This window comes from Monodelphis domestica, chromosome 2 (genome assembly GCF_027887165.1).
Source record: "Monodelphis domestica isolate mMonDom1 chromosome 2, mMonDom1.pri, whole genome shotgun sequence".
NCBI lineage: Eukaryota > Metazoa > Chordata > Mammalia > Didelphimorphia > Didelphidae > Monodelphis > Monodelphis domestica.
This window is the reverse complement of record NC_077228.1, coordinates 302,636,088-302,655,772: the sequence shown is the minus strand read 5'-3', so window position 1 is coordinate 302,655,772 and position 19,685 is coordinate 302,636,088. Positions and strand designations below refer to the sequence as shown.

At 36.0% G+C, this 19,685-nt stretch overlaps 1 protein-coding gene across 20 annotated transcripts in view; it reads right to left on the bottom strand.

The window, feature by feature from the left end:
• Positions 1-19,685, bottom strand: part of MLIP (muscular LMNA interacting protein) — a 394,551-nt gene that overhangs the window by 7,498 nt on the left and 367,368 nt on the right. For 14 of the 20 annotated variants that reach the window (XM_056818416.1, XM_056818418.1, XM_056818420.1 and 11 more), the window contains one exon: positions 14,085-14,138. The exons of 2 other annotated variants lie outside the window; for them this stretch is intronic. In XM_056818416.1, the coding sequence (XP_056674394.1) occupies positions 14,085-14,138 (54 nt within the window). 4 more of the 20 variants (XM_056818423.1, XM_007484110.3, XM_056818421.1 and 1 more) reach the window with 2 other exon arrangements.

The window sequence follows — 19,685 nt, the reverse complement described above, 5'->3', positions numbered from 1 at the left end:
ATTATTTCTAAAACCATTATTAAACTGTGTATTCCTTCCAAACATCTTAAGAAAGGTTCTACATTCCATCATTTTGTGGCCCTTCTTCTCACAGAAGTGGCAAGTAATGGATTGATAATTGGATTTCTGGAGAGGGGCAATTGTCTTTGGTTCATTATCATGCCCACTTTCTAATTTAGTTATCCTATCTATTACACATCTCATTTTTTTCTTCATTTCCTCCATGTCATCATTATTCTCTTTCTCCTTTTCTTCGTTTCCCTTAAAAACATATATAGCTGTTTTTCGCAATTCTTCAAGGTCCATATCTGACCATCTTGGGCATTGTGTTTTAAATAATTTTTAATTACTTTGCAAGAATTATTTACAAAGATTCTTCTAACTTGTCTTAAACTATTCTCTTTATTTAAGTCCCAATCTAAGTATCTGTCCCCAAACTCGATAATTCTGTCCATAAATCTGGAGGGTGTTTCGTTTTCCTTTTGCTTAATTTTTTCCAGTTCCATCCACTTATCTGTACTGTCCGCACATTCCTTCATGGCCGTGAGGATGGCCTCTCTACAACGGTATAGTTGTAGATAGTCCTCAGGATTATTATAGTCCCATTCGGGATCCTGAGATGGCCAATGTGCTGCATTACGCCCCCGGGTTTTGTTGACATGAGCAATTATTTTATTTTTTTCACGTTCACTTAAAAAAGCCTGTAGTAAGCTCTCAACGTCCTTGTAAGACGGATTATATTGAAAAAATATGTCTCCCATCTTTTTTGTTACTAGAAAAGGATCTTGTTCATATGTGGGGATATTTCGTGTAAATTCATTTATTTCTTGGGGAGTAAACGGTATCCTATGTCTTAAAGTCACCACATCCCCATTTCGTCCTATTTCAGGTACTTCTCTTAGAGGAAACAGGCCTCTAGTTGAATTTTGCACCTGTGGGTCAGTTTGACAAGGACAGGTTTCTCTAGGAGGACAAGATCTCCCTTGCATTGGAATTTGGTTTTCTGTAGGAGAAGGAACATGAGAAGCTGGGATTGCAGGGGAAGGGTTTTGGGGATTAAATTCAGACAAGATTTGCACTGCACGAGAGAAGCAGTCTGTTAACTGGGCTATAGGGAAGGTGTTTTCCATCTCTATTTCAGGGAAGGAAATTTCCTCATTCAAAGGTTCAGAAACAGGTCTGTTTCTGGTAGAGTGGGTGTTTGCCCATTGATCCTGTAAGAAACATTTTAGATCTTCTAATTGGGCTTGCATTTTATCCTCAATTTTTCCTATTTTATCTTCCATATCTCCCATTTTATCCTCAATATTTCCTATTTTATTCTCAATATTTCCTATTTTATCCTCAAGTTTTTCTATTTTATTCTCAATATTTCCTATTTTATCCTCAATTTTTTCTATTGTATCCTCAATTTTTTCTATTGTATCCTCAATTTTTTCTATTTTATCCTCAATATTTTCTATTTTATCCTCAATATTTTCTATTTTATCCTCATTTTTTTCTATTTTATCCTCAACATTTTCTATTTTATCCTCAATATTTTCTATTTTATCCTCATTTTGTTTTATTTTATCCTCATTTTGTTTTATTTTATCCTCAATATTTTTTTATTTTTTCATCTCTAAATATAGTATTGAGGAGTACAAAAATGACAGTACCTATTAATATAAAAATTTGGAGGTATCCTTCATTCCTCAATGCCCCTACTTCTTCAGCTGCCATATAATTGTCAAAGAATGTAGTACTCATTTTTATATGTATATTTTGTAATTTCACAAAACACGTGGGGAGCAGGGCAAAGCAACAAACTTTCCACAGGGTTTTTTTTTTTCCAGGAAGTTGTTCCTTAAGGGAAAGGATATTTAGAAACAGTTCTTCCAGCCAGGACTTTAGAGTCCTGTTGCTGAGATTTAAAAACAGCTGTTTTCTGTCTATCAGAGTCACACAGCTGGGAAGTATCTGAGGTCCGATTTGAACCCAGGACCTTCCGCCTCTAGGGCTGGCTCTCAATCCGCTGAGCTACCCAGCTGTCCCTTAAGATTAAAGGGAAGAAAAAGAAAAAACTGCTGATTCCAATTTAACTTAAGGAGAAAAGAGAAAAAGTTTTTTATACTCACGTGTTCTAGCAGCTGTGTCTTTAAGCCAAGTTTTTTTTTTTTTTTAAAAAGGACTAAGTGGTGAAACAGTATAGTAAAAAGGCAAGGAAAAAGTTTTATTGAGAGGATTCTTTAGACTCCCGTGTGGTCAGCCACAATCTTACAAGGGAATCACCTTAAAAGACTGATATATATTAATTTAAGGTCGCCAAGGAATCAGCTATGTAATTCCTAAATGAAAAACTCAAGTCAGCCGTCAGCCTTTCACAAAGTCAGTGGCAGATCTGATATTAGAGCCCAGATTTTTCAGCTTAAAGGCCAGCACTCTTCCATAGGATCTATTTTAATTTTTCACTTGTAGTCTGGACCTGCTGTTTCATATATTACCTAAAATTCAAATGAGGAAATTTCTTCTGCCAATACAGATCTTTTATAGTCTTTAAAAAAAATTCCCAATTACATGTAATAACAATTTTTAGCATACATTTCCCAAAATTATAAGATCCAAATTGTCTCTCGTTTCCTCCTCTCCCTATCTCTGAAAGGGTAAGCAATTTGATCTGAGTTATATACACATCATGAAAAATATATTTTCATTTTTGTCACATTGTGAGAGAACTCATACAAAACTAAAACCCCCAAATAAAAATATACAAATAAAATAAAGTGAGAAAGGGTATGTTTTGATCTGCATTCAGGCACCACCAGTTTATTCTTCATCATAAATCCTTCAGAATTGTCTCAGAATAACACAATTTTTACAGTTTTTCATTGTACAATATTGCTGTTACTCTGTACAATGCTCTCTTGGTTCTTCTTACTCTACTTTGCATGAGTTCAAATAGGTCTTTTTAAGTTTTTCTGAAAATATTGTTTATCATTTCTTACAATCATAAACCATAATGTGTCCATTCCCTAATGCACATCCCTTCAGTTTTCAATTTTTTGCCACCACAAAAAAGTTACTCTAAATATTTTTGTACTAATAGGTCCTTTGCCCTTTTAAAATGTTTTGGGGATACAGATGAAAGGGTATGCAGTTTTGTAGCCCTGTGGACACTGCTCCAAATTGCCCTTAGAAATTTTTCATCCATCGACAACACATTGGTGTCCCAATTTTGCCCCATTCACTACAACTTTCATTTATTGCCATATTAGATAGATGTGAAATGATACCTCACAGTTGTTTTAATTTGCATTTCTGTAATCTATAGTTATTTAAAATATTTTTTCAAATGATAATAGTTTTGATTCCTTTAGCTGGAATTTCCCTGTTCATATCCTTTAACTCAGTTCTCTATATATTTGAAAAATAAGGCCTTTGTCATTTACATTTACAATAATTTTCCCCTATTTGTTATTTCTCTTCTAATCTTGGTTACATTGATTTTGTTTGTACAAAAACTTTTAAATCTAAAATAATGAAAATTATTCATTCTATGTCTTGAAATGTTCTCAAATTTCCTCTTCAGAGATAGACATCAGACCCACAATTGTCCCTGACTAGTGGAGCAGTCACATAGATTCTATGGGGAAAATCCAGAACCTTCCTTATCCTGGCATACTCACTAGGGGAAAAATACTAAATAGGATGCATTATCAGCATCATGTAAGTTTGAAGACCTCTGCTCTAGGCATACAGTCTTGAGACAAGAGTTAAATACTTGTAAACTCTGAATGATGCTAGCTTCTGAAGGTTGTCTAACCCTGGCTTGTGACTTCATTTGTTTAACCACAAAACAAACTAAATAAAACAAGACTGGAAATATGGCTCCAGGGAATTCAGCTGTTGCAAGGCTAACAGTCCTATTGAAAGTACTAATTAGGGAGGCAATGTACTATGTATACTCTGATTTCTGGACTCTGCTCAGCTTTGCAATGACCTACTTAAACACTATTGTTGTTGGTTTTAGTTATGTTCATATCTCTGTGACTCCATTTGGGGGTTTCTCGGCAAAGATATTAGAATGGTTTGCCATTTCCTTCTCAGCTTATTTTACAGATAAGAAAACTGAGGCAAATGAGGTGAAGTGACTTTTCCCCAGTCACACAGCTAGAAAGTATGAGGCCAGATTTGACTGAAGGACCACCCATCTCCAGACCTGGATCTCTATACACTGAGCCACCACCAACTACACAAAGAATGTATCCCTTTGGACTCAGCATCCCCAGTGCCTAGTACAATATCTGATCCATACCAGGTACTTGACAAATGCTTGTTGGCCAACTGTTCAGTGAGAGAGAAAGTATTCATAGAATTTACAGTTTTTATCTTTGTGTCCCCAGTGCGTTGCACAGTATCTGGCACACATTAAGTACATAGGAGATGCTTGTGGAAACTTTGAGACTGGAGAGCTCTAATCAATGCAATAAGCAATCAGAATTCTAGGAGAATCAGAGTAAGGAAACAGGCTATTCATCTCTTAGGAGATAGGCAAGGGTCTCAAGAGGCAGAATGAGACAGACACGTAAGCATGGCCAATGTAGAATTTTATTCTCTTGATTATACATTGGTTACAAAGGTTTTTTTCTTATTTTAGTTGGAGAAAAAATAAGAAATTTTCATTGAAAAAATATTATAGACAGACAGACAGATAGAAATATGTACTGATTAATTAATTGATTATGCTCCAGATGTTCCACCATGACTTGATTCCTAAGTTTAAGGGCTTATTTAAGCAGGTAAATAGAATATTACAATACAATTAAAAAAGAAGTTCAAGGTTTCAAAACCAGCCCTGTCCTAGGAAAGCCTGGTATTCCCACCTCAGGGAAAAAGCCAACCTAATCTGTAGAATATACAGAGATGCAGTCTGCATGCAGACACAGACTTTTGATATGATCTATGTAAAGAATCAAAGTTACTCTAAAGATGAATATGACATATCTGGAGAAGAGAAAAAAAGACTGGCTAGGGAAAAGGAAGTATACTGTTATTCTGGAGTTGTATTGCTTCCCTGGCTTTATAGTTCAGTTTAATCTCAGAAAGCTTCACAAATTTCCCTTCAATAACTAATGCAGGTATGAAAGAAACAGCACCTTTTTTGAATTGGGCTAGTAACTAGCAGATATTTGGGGTAGTCCAAGATGAGTAAGGAAAGGATCAATGGTAAGTAATAAGCACTTATACAATACCTACTATGTGCTGCCACTACTACTAAGTGCTTTTTAAAAACAATCTCATTTGGTCCTGACAAAAATCCAAAATTTGTTCTATTATTAATATCCCCATTTTACAGTTGAGATTTTTTTTTGGTGTCTTTTTTTTTTTTACAGTTTTACAGTTGAAGAAACTTGATGCAAATAGAATCTAAGTGACTTATCCAGGGTCACACAGATAATAATTGTCTGAAGCTAGACTTAAATTCTGATCTTTCTGATTCACTCCAGACCTGTCACACTGTATCCTCTTCACTATCTAGAGTAACTCCTTCCTACTACTAAAGAGAAGTTATTGGGAAGAAGTTGGGAGTTTCTTTCTTAATTCCTGTGAGCAAGTACAATAGACCAGGGGTGTCAAACTCAAATATTAACAGGTACACTAAGGCATAAATAAGTGTACCTGTAGATTACATATGGACTTAGAAAACCACATGCTACCATTATCTATGTTCAATTGCATTTCCATTTATTTTGTTAAAATATTTCCCAATTACATTTTAATGTTTTCCCCCTACTTGGGAATATTGTTGGAGGGAGTAAAGAGAGCCAACATTGGGACAGATAGGTGTTTCAGAGGATAGAGAGTCAGGCCTATGTATGAGAGGTCTTGGTTTAAATCTGACCTCGATACTTCCAATACTGCCTACCTGTGTGATGCTGGGCAAGTCACTTAATCTCAATTGTGTATCCCTTACCTCTCCTGTACTTTGGAACTGACATAGTATTGATTCTAAGACAGAAGACAAGGGTTTTCAAAAAGAAAAGAAAACCAACATTAATGCACATGTATTTAAACCCTAAGAGGTATATATCATACCTCAGAAGACAGAAAGCTGGTGTTGGGAGTCAGAAAGACCTAGATTCAAATCCCACCTTTGACATACTGGCTGTTTGATTTGAGCAAGTCATTTAACTTCTCTGTTACCCTGGGCAATTCTCCAAGAATCTGTTTCCCAAAAAAGTGTTGATTTGCATTGGTAGAAGGAAGGAAGAAGTAGAAGGAAGAAGGAAGAAGGTAGAAGGAAGGTAGAAGAAGGAAGAAGAAGAAAGAAGGAAGCTCCCTTGATAGGAGCTTCACATATATCAATAAATTCATAAGATGGCATATGGCAATTACTTTCCCCCACCCACCTACCCAACTGAATATGTAATCCATGGCAGGTACTCTGCCAAAATGCAACTTGAATTAAGATAAATTATAAATTCAAGGTGTTTGGGGGAGAGGGCAACTCTGGGAAATGGCTTTATAGGGAATAAGAAGCATGCTGAATGGGAGCTTTCCCATCTAATCAATTGTTCTTCCTAACTAAGTGCCAACCTCAACTGTACCTATGATAATGGGAGGATATAAATGAAATCGGTAACTGCATCCAAATTTAAGCCATGTAGATGCCCCATTTGAGTTACTGAGTTATAGTTCTGAGAATTAACTGATAAAACTTGGAAAGAGAACCCTGCTCGGGATCAATCTATCATGTGTTTATAAATCAACTTCACAGTTGGTGATGGTAGCAAAAACCTCTGTAAGAGGAAGCACTTGGTCTAGTACTATGGCATTGGGACTAGAATGCATGACCAAGAAATCCATACAAGGAAAATTGCAACAGGCAAATGAAGTCTAATTACCTGACTCTGTTCCTGAGACTAAATTGTTCAATCTTTAGTATGAGCTTATACACCTTGGAAATCAGAAATACTAGAAATCAGGATTTAATGTATTGCTTTGTTGGTTGTCTAGACTGAAGAAAGGGATGGAGAAAATGTCAATAATGAAGATTCAACTTAAAAGTGTATTGTAACTATATTCCTCCTAATCACAGCCAACTGGTTTCCAGGACAGCACTGCTTATATGTACATAAGGAAAATTCTTGAACTCTTTTCCTTTAGTAACAAAATCCATACCCCAAAACAAAGTTTCCCCATATCTAGCCAAAAGGCAGCCTTGTGAGAGAACCATACCTGAGGGTACCTACTTGGAACACTAAGATACTTCAGCCAGTGCCAAAGCATTAAAGTCATCAAATAAAATCCCACAAGAGCAACCCACAAAAATATCTTATGGGAGCCACACAGTGCTCCAGAGGGAGTCAAGTCCTTATATTTGGAGATGCTAGCAACTAGGAATTCCACATAAATCTCTGGGAAAGGATTATTCATCAGAGGTCTTTCTTTTGCTATCTGAGGATACCATATTAGATTTGTTTGTGCTGTTTCTCCAGTGTTTTCAATAAAACTTACTTCGCTTCATCTTCTTTCATGTCATGAACTACGTGCTTACAGGGACAGCTGGTTTCAGTGGATTTAATGGAAGACTGGTGATTTTCCCAGATATTGTGAGTAGGGACATATAAATCAACAATGTGAGACAAACTTTCAGAAAAGACCCTGACATTCCTCAGGACTACAGACTCTGATATGCCTTTTAAAATATGAAGAGGGAAAATTAGATAATTTCTTTTTTTTTTAATTGCTACCTTCCATCCTAGTCACAACTCTAAGATAGAAGGCAAGGCCAAGGCAAATGGGTTTAAGCAACGTGCACAGGGTCATTCAGCTAAGAAATGTCCAAGACTACATTTGAAACCAAGTCCTTCCAACTCCAGACTTGGTGCTCTATCCACTGAGCCAGCTAGTTGCCACTCAGATGACTATTAGTATTCCTTCCAGATTTAATTAGTATCCATCTATGACATAGGTCAAGTCATTAATTTTTCTTCCTTTACCTAGCAAACTACACATGGTAGAATAGCAAACTTGTCTTACAAGGTTAGAAGTCCACTACTGAGTTTTAAAAGTCAAAATGAAATAACATGACATGATTTTGTGTGTTCTCTTTAGCCACTCAACTAACAAACTCTTTGTTGGTAGAATTATTTTAGAAGTCTTGAAGGTTTTTTTCTAAATCCAAGACAGTAAGGGAGACTGTGCACAAAACTGATGTTGGAGAAAATAAAGAATATTACAGGGAATCCAAGAAGCAGCATGGCATGGTAGACAGGCCAGCCTCAAAAAAATTTTGAAGAAACATTGCCTCTAAAATAAATTGACTATATGATGTTGGGCAAGTTATTTCACCTCTTAATGCTCCAAGGCATCTCTCTAAAATTATGACTTGCAAAGCAAGTGCATTGGTGGAAGGACTTTCCTCATTCTACATTAATAAAATGTGAAACTAGACCAAATTTTTTTTTAAAAGGAAGAGTGCAGGGGGTAGGGGGTGGTGGTGGATGGAGAAGGAATAAATAGTCCAGAATTGCCAGTGGTAAAATCTTTCCATTACACAAAAGCAACCCTGATGCAATGAGTAAATCTAGATTATAAAAGACTTATGGATTTGTTTGTTGGTTCATTGGTTTTAAAAGTTTACTTCTTTCTTGGAATTAATACTAAGGATCAGTTCCAAGGCAGAAGAGCATAAGGGCTAGGCAATTGGGGTTAAATGACTTGCCCAGGTTTCTACAAATAGAACATGTCTGAGATCAAATTTGAACCCTGTATGGATCTCCAGCCTCTAGATTTGGCTTTCTATCCACCAAGCCACCAAACTGACCCTGAAATACATTATAAAAGCTAGCTTGTTTACTCTCTCTCTGTCTCTGCCTCTGCCTGTCTCTCTGTCTCTCTCTCTCTCATCCCACCATGTTGAGCAGTAACTATTACTGTAGAGCTTATGGATAGAAAAGGCAGAAACAGCCTCAAAAATCACTGAATCCTCCAATCAAAATTATATAAAAGACCAGAAATTACTAAAGTTGTGGGGACTCAAATACTATCCTTGAGTTTCTCTACTTAAAAATCATCCAATTCCAAGGAGTTGGTTTTAATTAAATGTGACTAATAGCTGATCTTCGCAGAGATGAATAGATGAAGGGAACTGCTTAAAACCTGTGAGGGGACCTATGTTGGTAAAAATTATTACTCTGGTTAAAACCACAGAGAGGCAGATTAATTATGTTGCAGTCATTCCTGATCATAGGCAAAATGCCCAAATTGTTTACCATGCCAATGAGCAATTTTTAGACAAAGGGCTAAAAAAATTTAGGAAAGATATGTGATGTCATCAGCAAACAGAATTTTTAATGTATATAATATATAATAATAATGAACTCCCTTCATTATAATAGATAATCACTCACCTATGTTTTAGTAGATAAGTCTCTAAGGAGTTTCCTAAAGTACAAGGAGGCCATAGGTTTATGATTTAGACATAAAGGGTGATAGCATAGCAAATTTGGAGAGCATGGTATAGTTAAACTGCCAGATCTATGGATAAGGGAAATATTTATGACCAAACAAAAGATAGAGAGTATTATAGGATGCAAAAGGATAATTTTGATTTTAATAAATTAAAAAGGGTTTATACAAACAAAACCAGTGCAACTAAAATTAGAAGGAAAGCAGAAAGCTAGGGAAATTTTTTACCACAAGTATCTCTGATAATGGTCTTGTTTCTCAAATATTTAGAGAACTGAGAAATGTATAAAAATATGTCATTCTCTAATTGACTAATGAAAAAAGAATATGAACAGGCAGTTTTCAGATCAAGAAATTAAAGCTATCTCTAGTTATATAAAAATGTTCTAAGTCACTTTTTATTAGAGAAATGCAAATTAATAAAATTCAAAGATACTGTCTCACACCTATCTGAGTAGCCAATATGGCAAAAAAGGAAAATTACAAATTTTGGAGGAGATATGAACAAAATTGGACACTAGCGCATGGTTAGTAGAGTTGTGTTCTGATCCAACAATTACAGAGAGCAACTTAAAACTAAAAGACCCTAAAACTGTGTACACACTTTGATCAGCAATGCTAGGTCTATATCCTAAAGAGAACAAAAAAAGGGAGGGGAGGGAGAAAATATCTTTATACAATATTTATAGCAGCTCTTTTTGTGGTAGCAAAAAATTAGAAATTGAAGGGGTATACATCAATAGGGGAATGGATGAACAAGTTGTTGTATATGATTATAATGAAATACTATTATGCTATATAAACCATGATGAGAAGAATGATTTCCGGAATATCTAGACTTACACATGAAGTGAAGGAAACTTACATGAACTGATGGAAAATGAAGTGAGAAGAACCAGAACATTGTGCATAATGACAGCAATAGTTTTGGATAAACAACTGTGAATGAACTAGTAATGTTCAATGTACAATGATCCAAGATAATCCTAGAGACTCATGATAAAAAAAAAAAAGCCATCTGTCTTCAGAGAAAGAACTGAAATTGTCTGAATGCAGCCTAAAACATACTGTATTTTACTTTCTTTCATTGTCCTCTTCCTCTTCTTTCTCCTCCCACTCCTCCTCTCCTTCTTCTTTCTTCTTTATTTTTTGTTTGAGATCTCTTCCACAAAATGGCATATATTGAAAAATTTTTTACATGATTGCACATGTAAAATCTATATCTGATTGCTTACTATCTCAAGGAAGAGAGATAGGGACAAAGAGAGGTGGGGAAGAAAAGAGAAAATTTGAAAATCAAAATTTAATGCTATTTAAACACTGTTTTTATAAAAAACTAGGGAAAATAAAGTATTTTTTAAAATATAAAAAATAATAAAATACATGTAGGTTAAATACTTTTTCATATGGCAAGATGACTAAGTGTCAAATGCTAGATTTGATCGCAGGTCTTCCTGCTGCTAAGTCATTCTATGGCCCTCTACACAGTGCACTGTGAAGTGGTAAATAATAACATCATTTCAGAATCCTAAAATGTTTTTTGGTAACGATTATTTTTCTGCCCATGTTCCTTTTTCTGGACACCAGTGGAACCCCATGTGTAGAAAACAAATCCAATTGCTAAAAGACTTATTTAGGAAATCATAACCCTGAATGTGCCCCCTTGATTTCCACATGTAACAAGTTCTCTAATATTAATTCAATACTCTCTAAAATTAATGTTGTACCTTAACTGAAGCTGACTGGAGTGTATTTCCTATGTCTTTATTAATTAAATAGCTTTCTCTGCAGAGGAGAACATTTTTATCGTTCTGCAGTGTTTCTTGGCTAATTTTGTTTGTTTGTTTCCAAGAGTGAATAGATCTGATTGACTTTCCCAGCTTGAGGAATGAAGGAGCTAGAGTTGTGTGATAAATAGAATCATTACATTCAATCATAGTCAACTCTATTTTATGCACACTTTTTGTGAAAACAGAGAAGAGAAACAAAGAATTATAAAATGAGAAGTTATAACACACTATTATCTATTCATATATAATTGTGACATTGGACAGATGGAACTGAACACCTGATTTGATTTTTCTCCTACTTTTTCCCTACGTCTAATGAGTTGGGCACCCAAAAAAGGCAATATGAGGCTTGAAGGCCAGACAGATGGCTATCTTTAAAAATGCAAAGGAAAACCCGAAAAAAAGTCATAAGACCAAATTACAAGAGTATGAAATGCTTTGTTGGTAACAGGCTTGTTAGAGGAAAAACGTGTGCATCAAACAATCCAGCTCTAAAAATTGAATTTCATTATAAGACAGATGTTTTACCTTTTCTGAGGTTTGATGTGTAAATAAGTAACAAGGAAGGGGGCTTAGAGAGAATGTAAGCATAAATATTACAATCTGGCTAAATACCACCAAAGTTATATAAGTCTACTGCAGGGTTCACAACTTTGCTGAAGTAATGGAGAAATCAAATATAATACAACAGGAACATCCTATGTTCTCCTAACTCACTGTTCAGTTATCTTTTCCCTTTCCAATTATGCTTTCTTGTCTATCATACATTTGAAAGGTCAAAATATAGTTTGGTTTGTGGTAGTCTTCATTTTTCCCAGATCAGGAGTTATATTGGTGTTTGCTCGCCTGGTCTCCCTACACCCCCAACTTAAATTCCTTTATGCTCCCCTGGGTTTCTATGGCAGTACAGGATAAATCTCTGTCTTACTCATTTTAGCAGCCTAATCTCACTTATAGCTAGAAAGAGGGAACCCTCCCATCCCACCCCCCACCCCAGGCTGCTCTTAACACTGCTTTTAGTCTTTGCTTCCCTTCCATGGTGCCTGTGAGTTCTCTGTTGGGTAACAAAATGCAGACCTCTAAGGGACCTTTGAGTTCATCTTGTCCACCTCCCATTTTACAGATGAAGTGGCGCCATGTAGAGGTTAAGTGACTCCATCAGAAATCACAGAAGAAATGAGGAGCAGAACTCAGACTCAGTCCTTGATCCTCTGACTCCAAATTCAATACTATTTCCCATGTACCACACTTATGTGGGCATCTTAAGTCAGAATGCTTGGGTGAGAAACTGGGAGATATAAGGGTATCATTGGGATAGTTTGATTTGAGGAGGACGAGGAAGGAACAAATAAGAAAAGAATGATGGGTCCTTTGGTCTTTGGAGATCAGCCTCGTGCCTGATTTCTTAGCTCTCCCCTTCCACCCCAAAAGTCTGTTTTATTTATGAAGAAGTCCATAAATAAACATGGATAGGCATGCACATGGGTAAGCTTACACATTCATAAACAGATATGTGTGTGAGTGTGTTGTGTGCCACACATACACACACACACACACACACACACACATTTCTATGGAGAGAACAACTTGAAAATGTTCCTATTAATAGGAAGCTCTTTTTTCTTCCTTTGAGAGCTCTCTATGATGAGTAGTCATTTTGAGTCATCTAGCCAGGGTGTAAGGAAGAGGACACTAGCCATCCTTCAGTAGCAGGGTGGTACAACGGAAAGAGGAGACACTAGCATTGGAGGAAGCTGTCTGCACTGAATTCAGAGCTGGAAGTGGCATTTGAGACCATTGAATCCACTTCATTTTGCAGATAATTAAAATCCTGAGATGTTATATGACTTGCTGAGGATCACATAGCCTCTAAGTACTTCCTTCCTTCCTTCCTTCCTTCCTTCCTTCCTTCCTTTCTTTCTTCCTTCCTTTCTTCCTTCCTTCCCTTCCTTTCTTCCTTCCTTCCTTCCTTCCTTCCTTCCTTTCTTCCTTCCTTCCTCCCTTCCTTTCTTCCTTCCTTCCTTCCTTCCTTCCTTCCTTCCTTCCTTCCTTCCTTCCTTCCTTCCTTCCTTCCTTCCTTCCTTCCTTCCTAATAACCCTTACCTTCTGACTAAGAATCAATACTGTGTGTGGTAAGGAGTAGGCAATTGGATCAGGTCACTTGCCCAGAGTCACACAGCTAGAAAGTGTCTGAGGCCACATCTGAACCCATGACCTCCCATCTCTAGGCTCAGATCTCTATTCATGGAGCCACCTATTTGCTCCCAAACTCATCATTCTAATTCACCACCATGCTGCTAACTCAAGCCTTGATTGACTCCACTTCCATCAGCCTCTTCTCTCAGTTTGGAGAGCTGGAGAGTAGACGATCATACTCTCCCCAGTGACTTCCTTTATAGAAGCTTGAAATTGAACTCTCAAATCATTCTACCTTGCAGCTGCTGCCCTGCCTGGTTTCAAATCCAAAGAACAAAATGTGCCCATCCCAGGTGCCCCTTGGTGCCTCCCACCACCTTCCCTATTCAATCTCATTTACTTGTGTTCCTGCCTTCTATTGTGTGTTGTCTTCCTCTTAAGATAGTACATTTGTTGAGGGCAAGTATTATCCATTTTTGTTCAATATCCCCAGTGCTTGCCATGGTCCCTGACACAGGTGTTTAATAACTGTTTATTGATTTACATTGATTTTTGGCAATCAAAAGATCCTTTAGAGATATAACCTGAGAAGGTAGGGAGAAATTATAATTTATTAAGTTATAGTAGTGGTTTGTTTCTATAAGTTTATATCAAAACGAATCACTTCCTCAGTTTTGCTTGCAAATATATCTTAACCATACATACCTCTTTCGAATCGAGGGCTTCATTTTCAGGAATAGTTACTATCGGATGACTTGGCTTCACAGGAAAAATGGTCAGGTTGTAGTGAAATATAGATAGAAAAAATATTTCAATTAAACAGTAAACAGTTAATGTTTGGAAAAGGGTGCTTTTAATATGCACATAGTTTATCAAATTGATCTATTAGTTTTGAATTGACATACCCAAATAAGGATGTGATATGATATGAAAACTCTATTATAATAATTTCCTTAAAGGCAAGAACTGTGATGAATCTTTTTTAGTTAATATTGATTTAGGTTTCCTATATTATGGTTCTTTTCATATAGTATGTCCTCAGAAAATATTTTTTAATGTTGAATGACATAAGTTATTTGGATTTTTTCTAGAAAATACTATTAAAATTCACAGAATTCATAGACTGAATAGCACTCAAAGAAACTTCAACCCACTCACATGGTTTAATTATTAAGCAATTAGTAAAGTGAAAGGCAATAGAGAAAAATCAGGTTCCCAGCAGAGAGTTCTTTCCACAGAAATTAAATATTTTCTGTGAGATAAATAAAAAAGCAAAGCATGATTGAACAAAATAATGAAATTCAACTGAAATGACTCTATAAACATTGAATTATTCCCATATTTTCTTTTTGAAAACCAGATTAGCTAACTCTTAGAAGGCTCATCAACAAAAAGTTAGTGATGGGAGGAGCATCTCTAAAATAGAAAAATGCATAAGCCAGCCTTCTAGAAGTCCTGTTATTTACAACCTGTCTGCTTAAATAATAGTAGTTATAGAAAAGGAGACAGAGGGTGCTAAGCAAAATACAGTTCTTTTATTGTCTATAAGGGTTCATCCACCTGTCAGTCCTCACATGTTATATTTGTTACCCAGAAGGTGACATGCTATAGGAGAAAATGAACTCCATTAACCCTTTTACTACAAATTTATTTAGAACACTTAAGTTGAAACTCCATGGTAGGATGTCTTATGAGTTCTCCTTGGAGAGAGAAATTCAAAAAGAGTAGTAGGCAATAAGAAATATCATATCATGGTTTGCTTAATTATATTGTCTTATAATCCTCAAGACAATGTAAGGAAACAGGCCACTTAAAAATGAATTAATGGAATCACTATTCTACTGTTACTCAGTTTGACTCCTCACTGCTATTTAATTCACCATATTTAATCTTTTGTCAAATTCTGGTCATTCTATCTCCATGACATCTCTCTCTTATATCTTTTTCTCTTCCAACATACTACTTCCATCCTTATCATATTTTACTTAAACTATAATAATAGCCTTTGTTTATTTTTCTTTTATTCTCAATGGGATTTGGAAGGGAAAGAAAAAAAAAAAGATTTTTGTTATTAGAAAGAATAAAGTTAAATCCAGAACATAACAAAATACAGAAAACAGAAAATAAGCAAAGACATTGTAATCAATATACATAGTCAAGCTCAGAAAATTCCTACATTGGCTACTTCCAAAAATTAGTTCTCATTCTGTAAACTAACATTGATCCTCTGGAATTACAGTAAGTAGGTCAATACAATATTGATTAGAATTTGTTATGTCTTTCAAAGTTGTTTCTCTTTAAAATGTAGTTACTAGCATATAAGTTGTTCTCCTGTATGGTGGCATCGAACTGTATTTGGTCTATTACTGCTCTCTGCAACTTTCAATGTTTTCCAACCTGGGGCTTTCTCAGGTTGTCCTTTGCGCTTGCTAACTCCAGACATAGCTATTGAATTGTACATGTTCCCCACCCCTAGTCTATCTTGGAGGCTACCTGCACTGGTGTGGTCCCCTTTCCTGGGTTTCTGGATGACTTTTGTGCAATTTTGGCTTGATAGGACTCAGTTATTATAATATATCATTAGATCTCTTGATGATTATTCAATCTGGCATGAACTTCAGGGTTTTACTAGAGTATATGGAAATTGAATAGTCTGCTTCCCATTCAGGCAGTAATCTTGACCAGAAATTATCTTCCTTTCACCAAGGCAGCATGACTTTAAAAGTATAAAGGGGCAATTTTTCAAGAAACCACAGAAACATGAGGATTCAAAAAGAATGAGAAAGCCTAATGGCAATACTTTTGTTTTTTAAAAATATTCAGAACAAGAACACACCAGCAACAACTGATCCATTTGTCAAATTTCTTATTTTCATAAAAACTGTGATAATGTTCTATGCATGCAGGAAGAAAATCTCTGATGAAAACAGGAGAAGGGAAGAAGAAATCTGCAAGAGATTGTTTTTTACATCAAACAGTATTACCCTAATCACAGAACTGACTAATAAATAGAAAGATGGTAATGTCTCATCTTGCCTATTACTTATCTAAATCAAAAAAAGCATTTGTCGTCACTGGATGTAATGGAAGTCCAAAAGGTACTACTTAGACAAATTCCCTCATATTCATGTGTTAAAACCAATGTAAGACTCTATGACAGACACATCCCAAGAGACTGCTTTGTTTATAGATAAGTGGTTTTAGTGCTAAGTGACAGATGCTTAGATAAGGTCTTTGGTAATGTCATGGCAGGTGTCCCATGCAAAGCCCAAACAAGGAGGGGGGGGGAACGATTCTGTACTGAAGAAGGGGTCTTTCCAATATTCTTTTCTGTAAACAGTACTGCGCTAATTGGAACAAACCACAAAGTACTTCCTCCAGGAAATTCTTTCCAATCAAAGTAGATTGCCTTAGCTATCAACTCTTCAGAAAAGAAAGGTAATCATTGATGCTTGGAGGATATGAAGAGATTGAAAAAATAGATATTATGCAAAAATCCAAATTATGACATGTACTTACATAAAGAACCAACTGACTAGTGAATGACTACATTTATTTAACATGTACTATCTATTTTCAATGCAGGTAGCCCAAAATATATTGTTGATGATGATGATGATGATGATGATGATAACTAGCATTTATAGTATGTGGTAAGTTTTGCAAAGCATTCTATAAATGGCTCATTTGATTTTTGCAACAAGCTTGGGAGGCAAGTGCTTGTTATTATCCCCATTTTACAGGTGAAGAAACTGAGGTGGAAGTTAAGTGATCTGTTTAGGGTCAAACACTTAATATGGTGTCTGGATTTTATGCATGTCTTCCTGACATCAAGTCCAGCACTGTATCTAGTGCACTATCAAGCTGCCTTATAATAAGAAAAGATCATACTAGAATGCATTTGGGAATTTGCACAATGCTTTCAATGATTCCAGATGCCAACTACCTCCCAAATTTCACTTTTTTAATGCTGATATATTCTCAGAAATTCTTGTAATCACTATGAAAAATCATCATGAGGAAAATTCAAATGTTTAGGTGATCCAAATGAAACTAAATGATGTGTCTAAGTAAAATGTTGCGAATATCATGTGAGAAATACAGGAAAGGCATTAAGGATATACATGAGCAGAAAAAGGGAAGTGGGCTACTCATAGGCCAAGATTACAGGATGACAAATGAACAATCTGAGTACTTTGCAGCATATCCACAAATTATCAAAAGAAACATAGAAGTGATTTGAGATAATTGGCTGGTTCTTCTTTGAGACTTTCTCAAAGATCTAAACAAGAATCACACAAGATAGGAAAGCAAAGAAATTGTATTTTGTTCTATTGCACATGAATGAAATCCCATCCTTCCATTGAAGTGGATCAGCAGCCTGGCACAATAATCTTTAAAGAATAATACTTAATTTGTAATCCATGTTCTGGCATTTGCTAGTTCTATGACCCTGTTCAAGTCATGGAAACTCTGTCTGCCTTGGTTCCTTCATCTGGAAAATGGAAATGATAGCATCTATTTCCCAGGCTTGTTTTGATGATGCAATGAGATAGTAATTAGATTAGATAATAATTGTAAAATGCTTGGCAAAATTTAAAGTACTATATAAATTTTTCCTCATTTGAAAAACAGAGATAATAATACTTGGGTTGCTGATCTTACAGGGTTGTCATGAGAAAAGGGTTTTTCAAACCTTAAAGTATCTCATAAATGCAAACAATTATTCTAATAAGAGCTAGGAAAGATCTATCATGGTGCAATTCCAAATAATAATGACCCTAAGAGAGATTTTCTTTCTGTATGGGAATTTCTATTACCATACCAGCCTTCTGAGAACTCATATAGATTTGGACTGGAGGAGAAAGTCCATGAGTCAGCAAGAAAAAGGGTCAGCAAAATATAGTCAGAGGTCCAGGAGATTACAGTTGGAATAGTATGTGAAAATCGTACTTGGAGAAAAATATTTCAAGCTCCTACTAAACTTTATTTTAAGAGATTCCACACAGTTTTGATCTAGTTAAATCTTAGAATTTCCAAAGAAATATTTCCCCTTAATGTAACTCCCAATTCCACCTCTCCCCTCCCCTCCACTTTCTACCTTAATATGAATGAAATGAACAATTGATAGCCCCCCTTTTAATGGGAGACAGCAGGATATATATATATATATATATATATATATATATATATAAAGAAGCTAGATGGCACAGTGGAGAGGGCACCAAGCCAGGAGTCAGGAAGACTCCTCTTCCTGAGTTCAAATCTGGCTCAGACACTTACTAGCTAGCTGTTTAACCCTGTTTGCCTCAGTTTCCTCATCTGAAAAATGAGAGGGAGGAGGATATGGCACACTACCCCAGTGTCTTTTTTAAAACTCTTACTTTCTGTTTTAGAATCATTACTATATAGTGGTTCTAAGACAGTAGAGCAAGAAGGGTTAGGCAATGGGGGTTAAATGACTTACCCAGGGTCACACAGCTAGGACGTATCTGAGGTCAAATTTGAACCCAGGACCTCCTATCTCTAGGCCTGGGTCTCAATCCACTGAGTTACCTATCTCACCCCCCCCCTCCAGTATCTTTGCCAAGAAAACCCCAAATGTGGTCATGAAGAAACAGACAGGACTTAAACAGCTGAACAAGCACAATAAGGATAGAGAAGAAAGAAAATTGGTCTTAACTGAGTCAGACCTCCAGCTGTCTTCACTTGATCATTTACTGATATTGGTAAATCATCATCTCTCTGAGCCTCAGTTTCCACATTTATAAAATGAGGCTAATAATAGTTTTCTTGCTGTCCTCATAAGATGGTTGTGATAGTTAAGTGAAATTATTATAGATCACCTATTGTCGGAGAAAGAGCACTAGATTTAGAACTGGTCATCCAAGGCTGGTTATAACCTGTCTGACCTTCTCTGTGCCCTTAGTTTTTTATCTACAAAATGAAGGGGTCGTTTTCTACGACCTCTGATGAAGAGTCCTTTTTGTTTCAAATCTATGAACAATTTAAGCAAAAAATACTTTCTAAACTATCAAGGATTATAAGTAGATGCAGTATTTTTTTTAATGAAACAAGTATCTTTAACAAGCAGCTTTGACTCTGGTTGGACAGAGACACTTTGCAGAGACCTGAGAGGTTCTTTTTTGACCAGTACTTTAGCGCAGTGATCCGATGTAGTTGGCTTTCAAGGGCAAACTTTATTTGTATTTAAAGCTACAGCTCTAGGATGGCATTCCTAAGACCCAGCTGGCGTGTTCCCTGTCTGAGAAATCTCCATTCCTCAGTCTGCCTGGGGCCACAGCT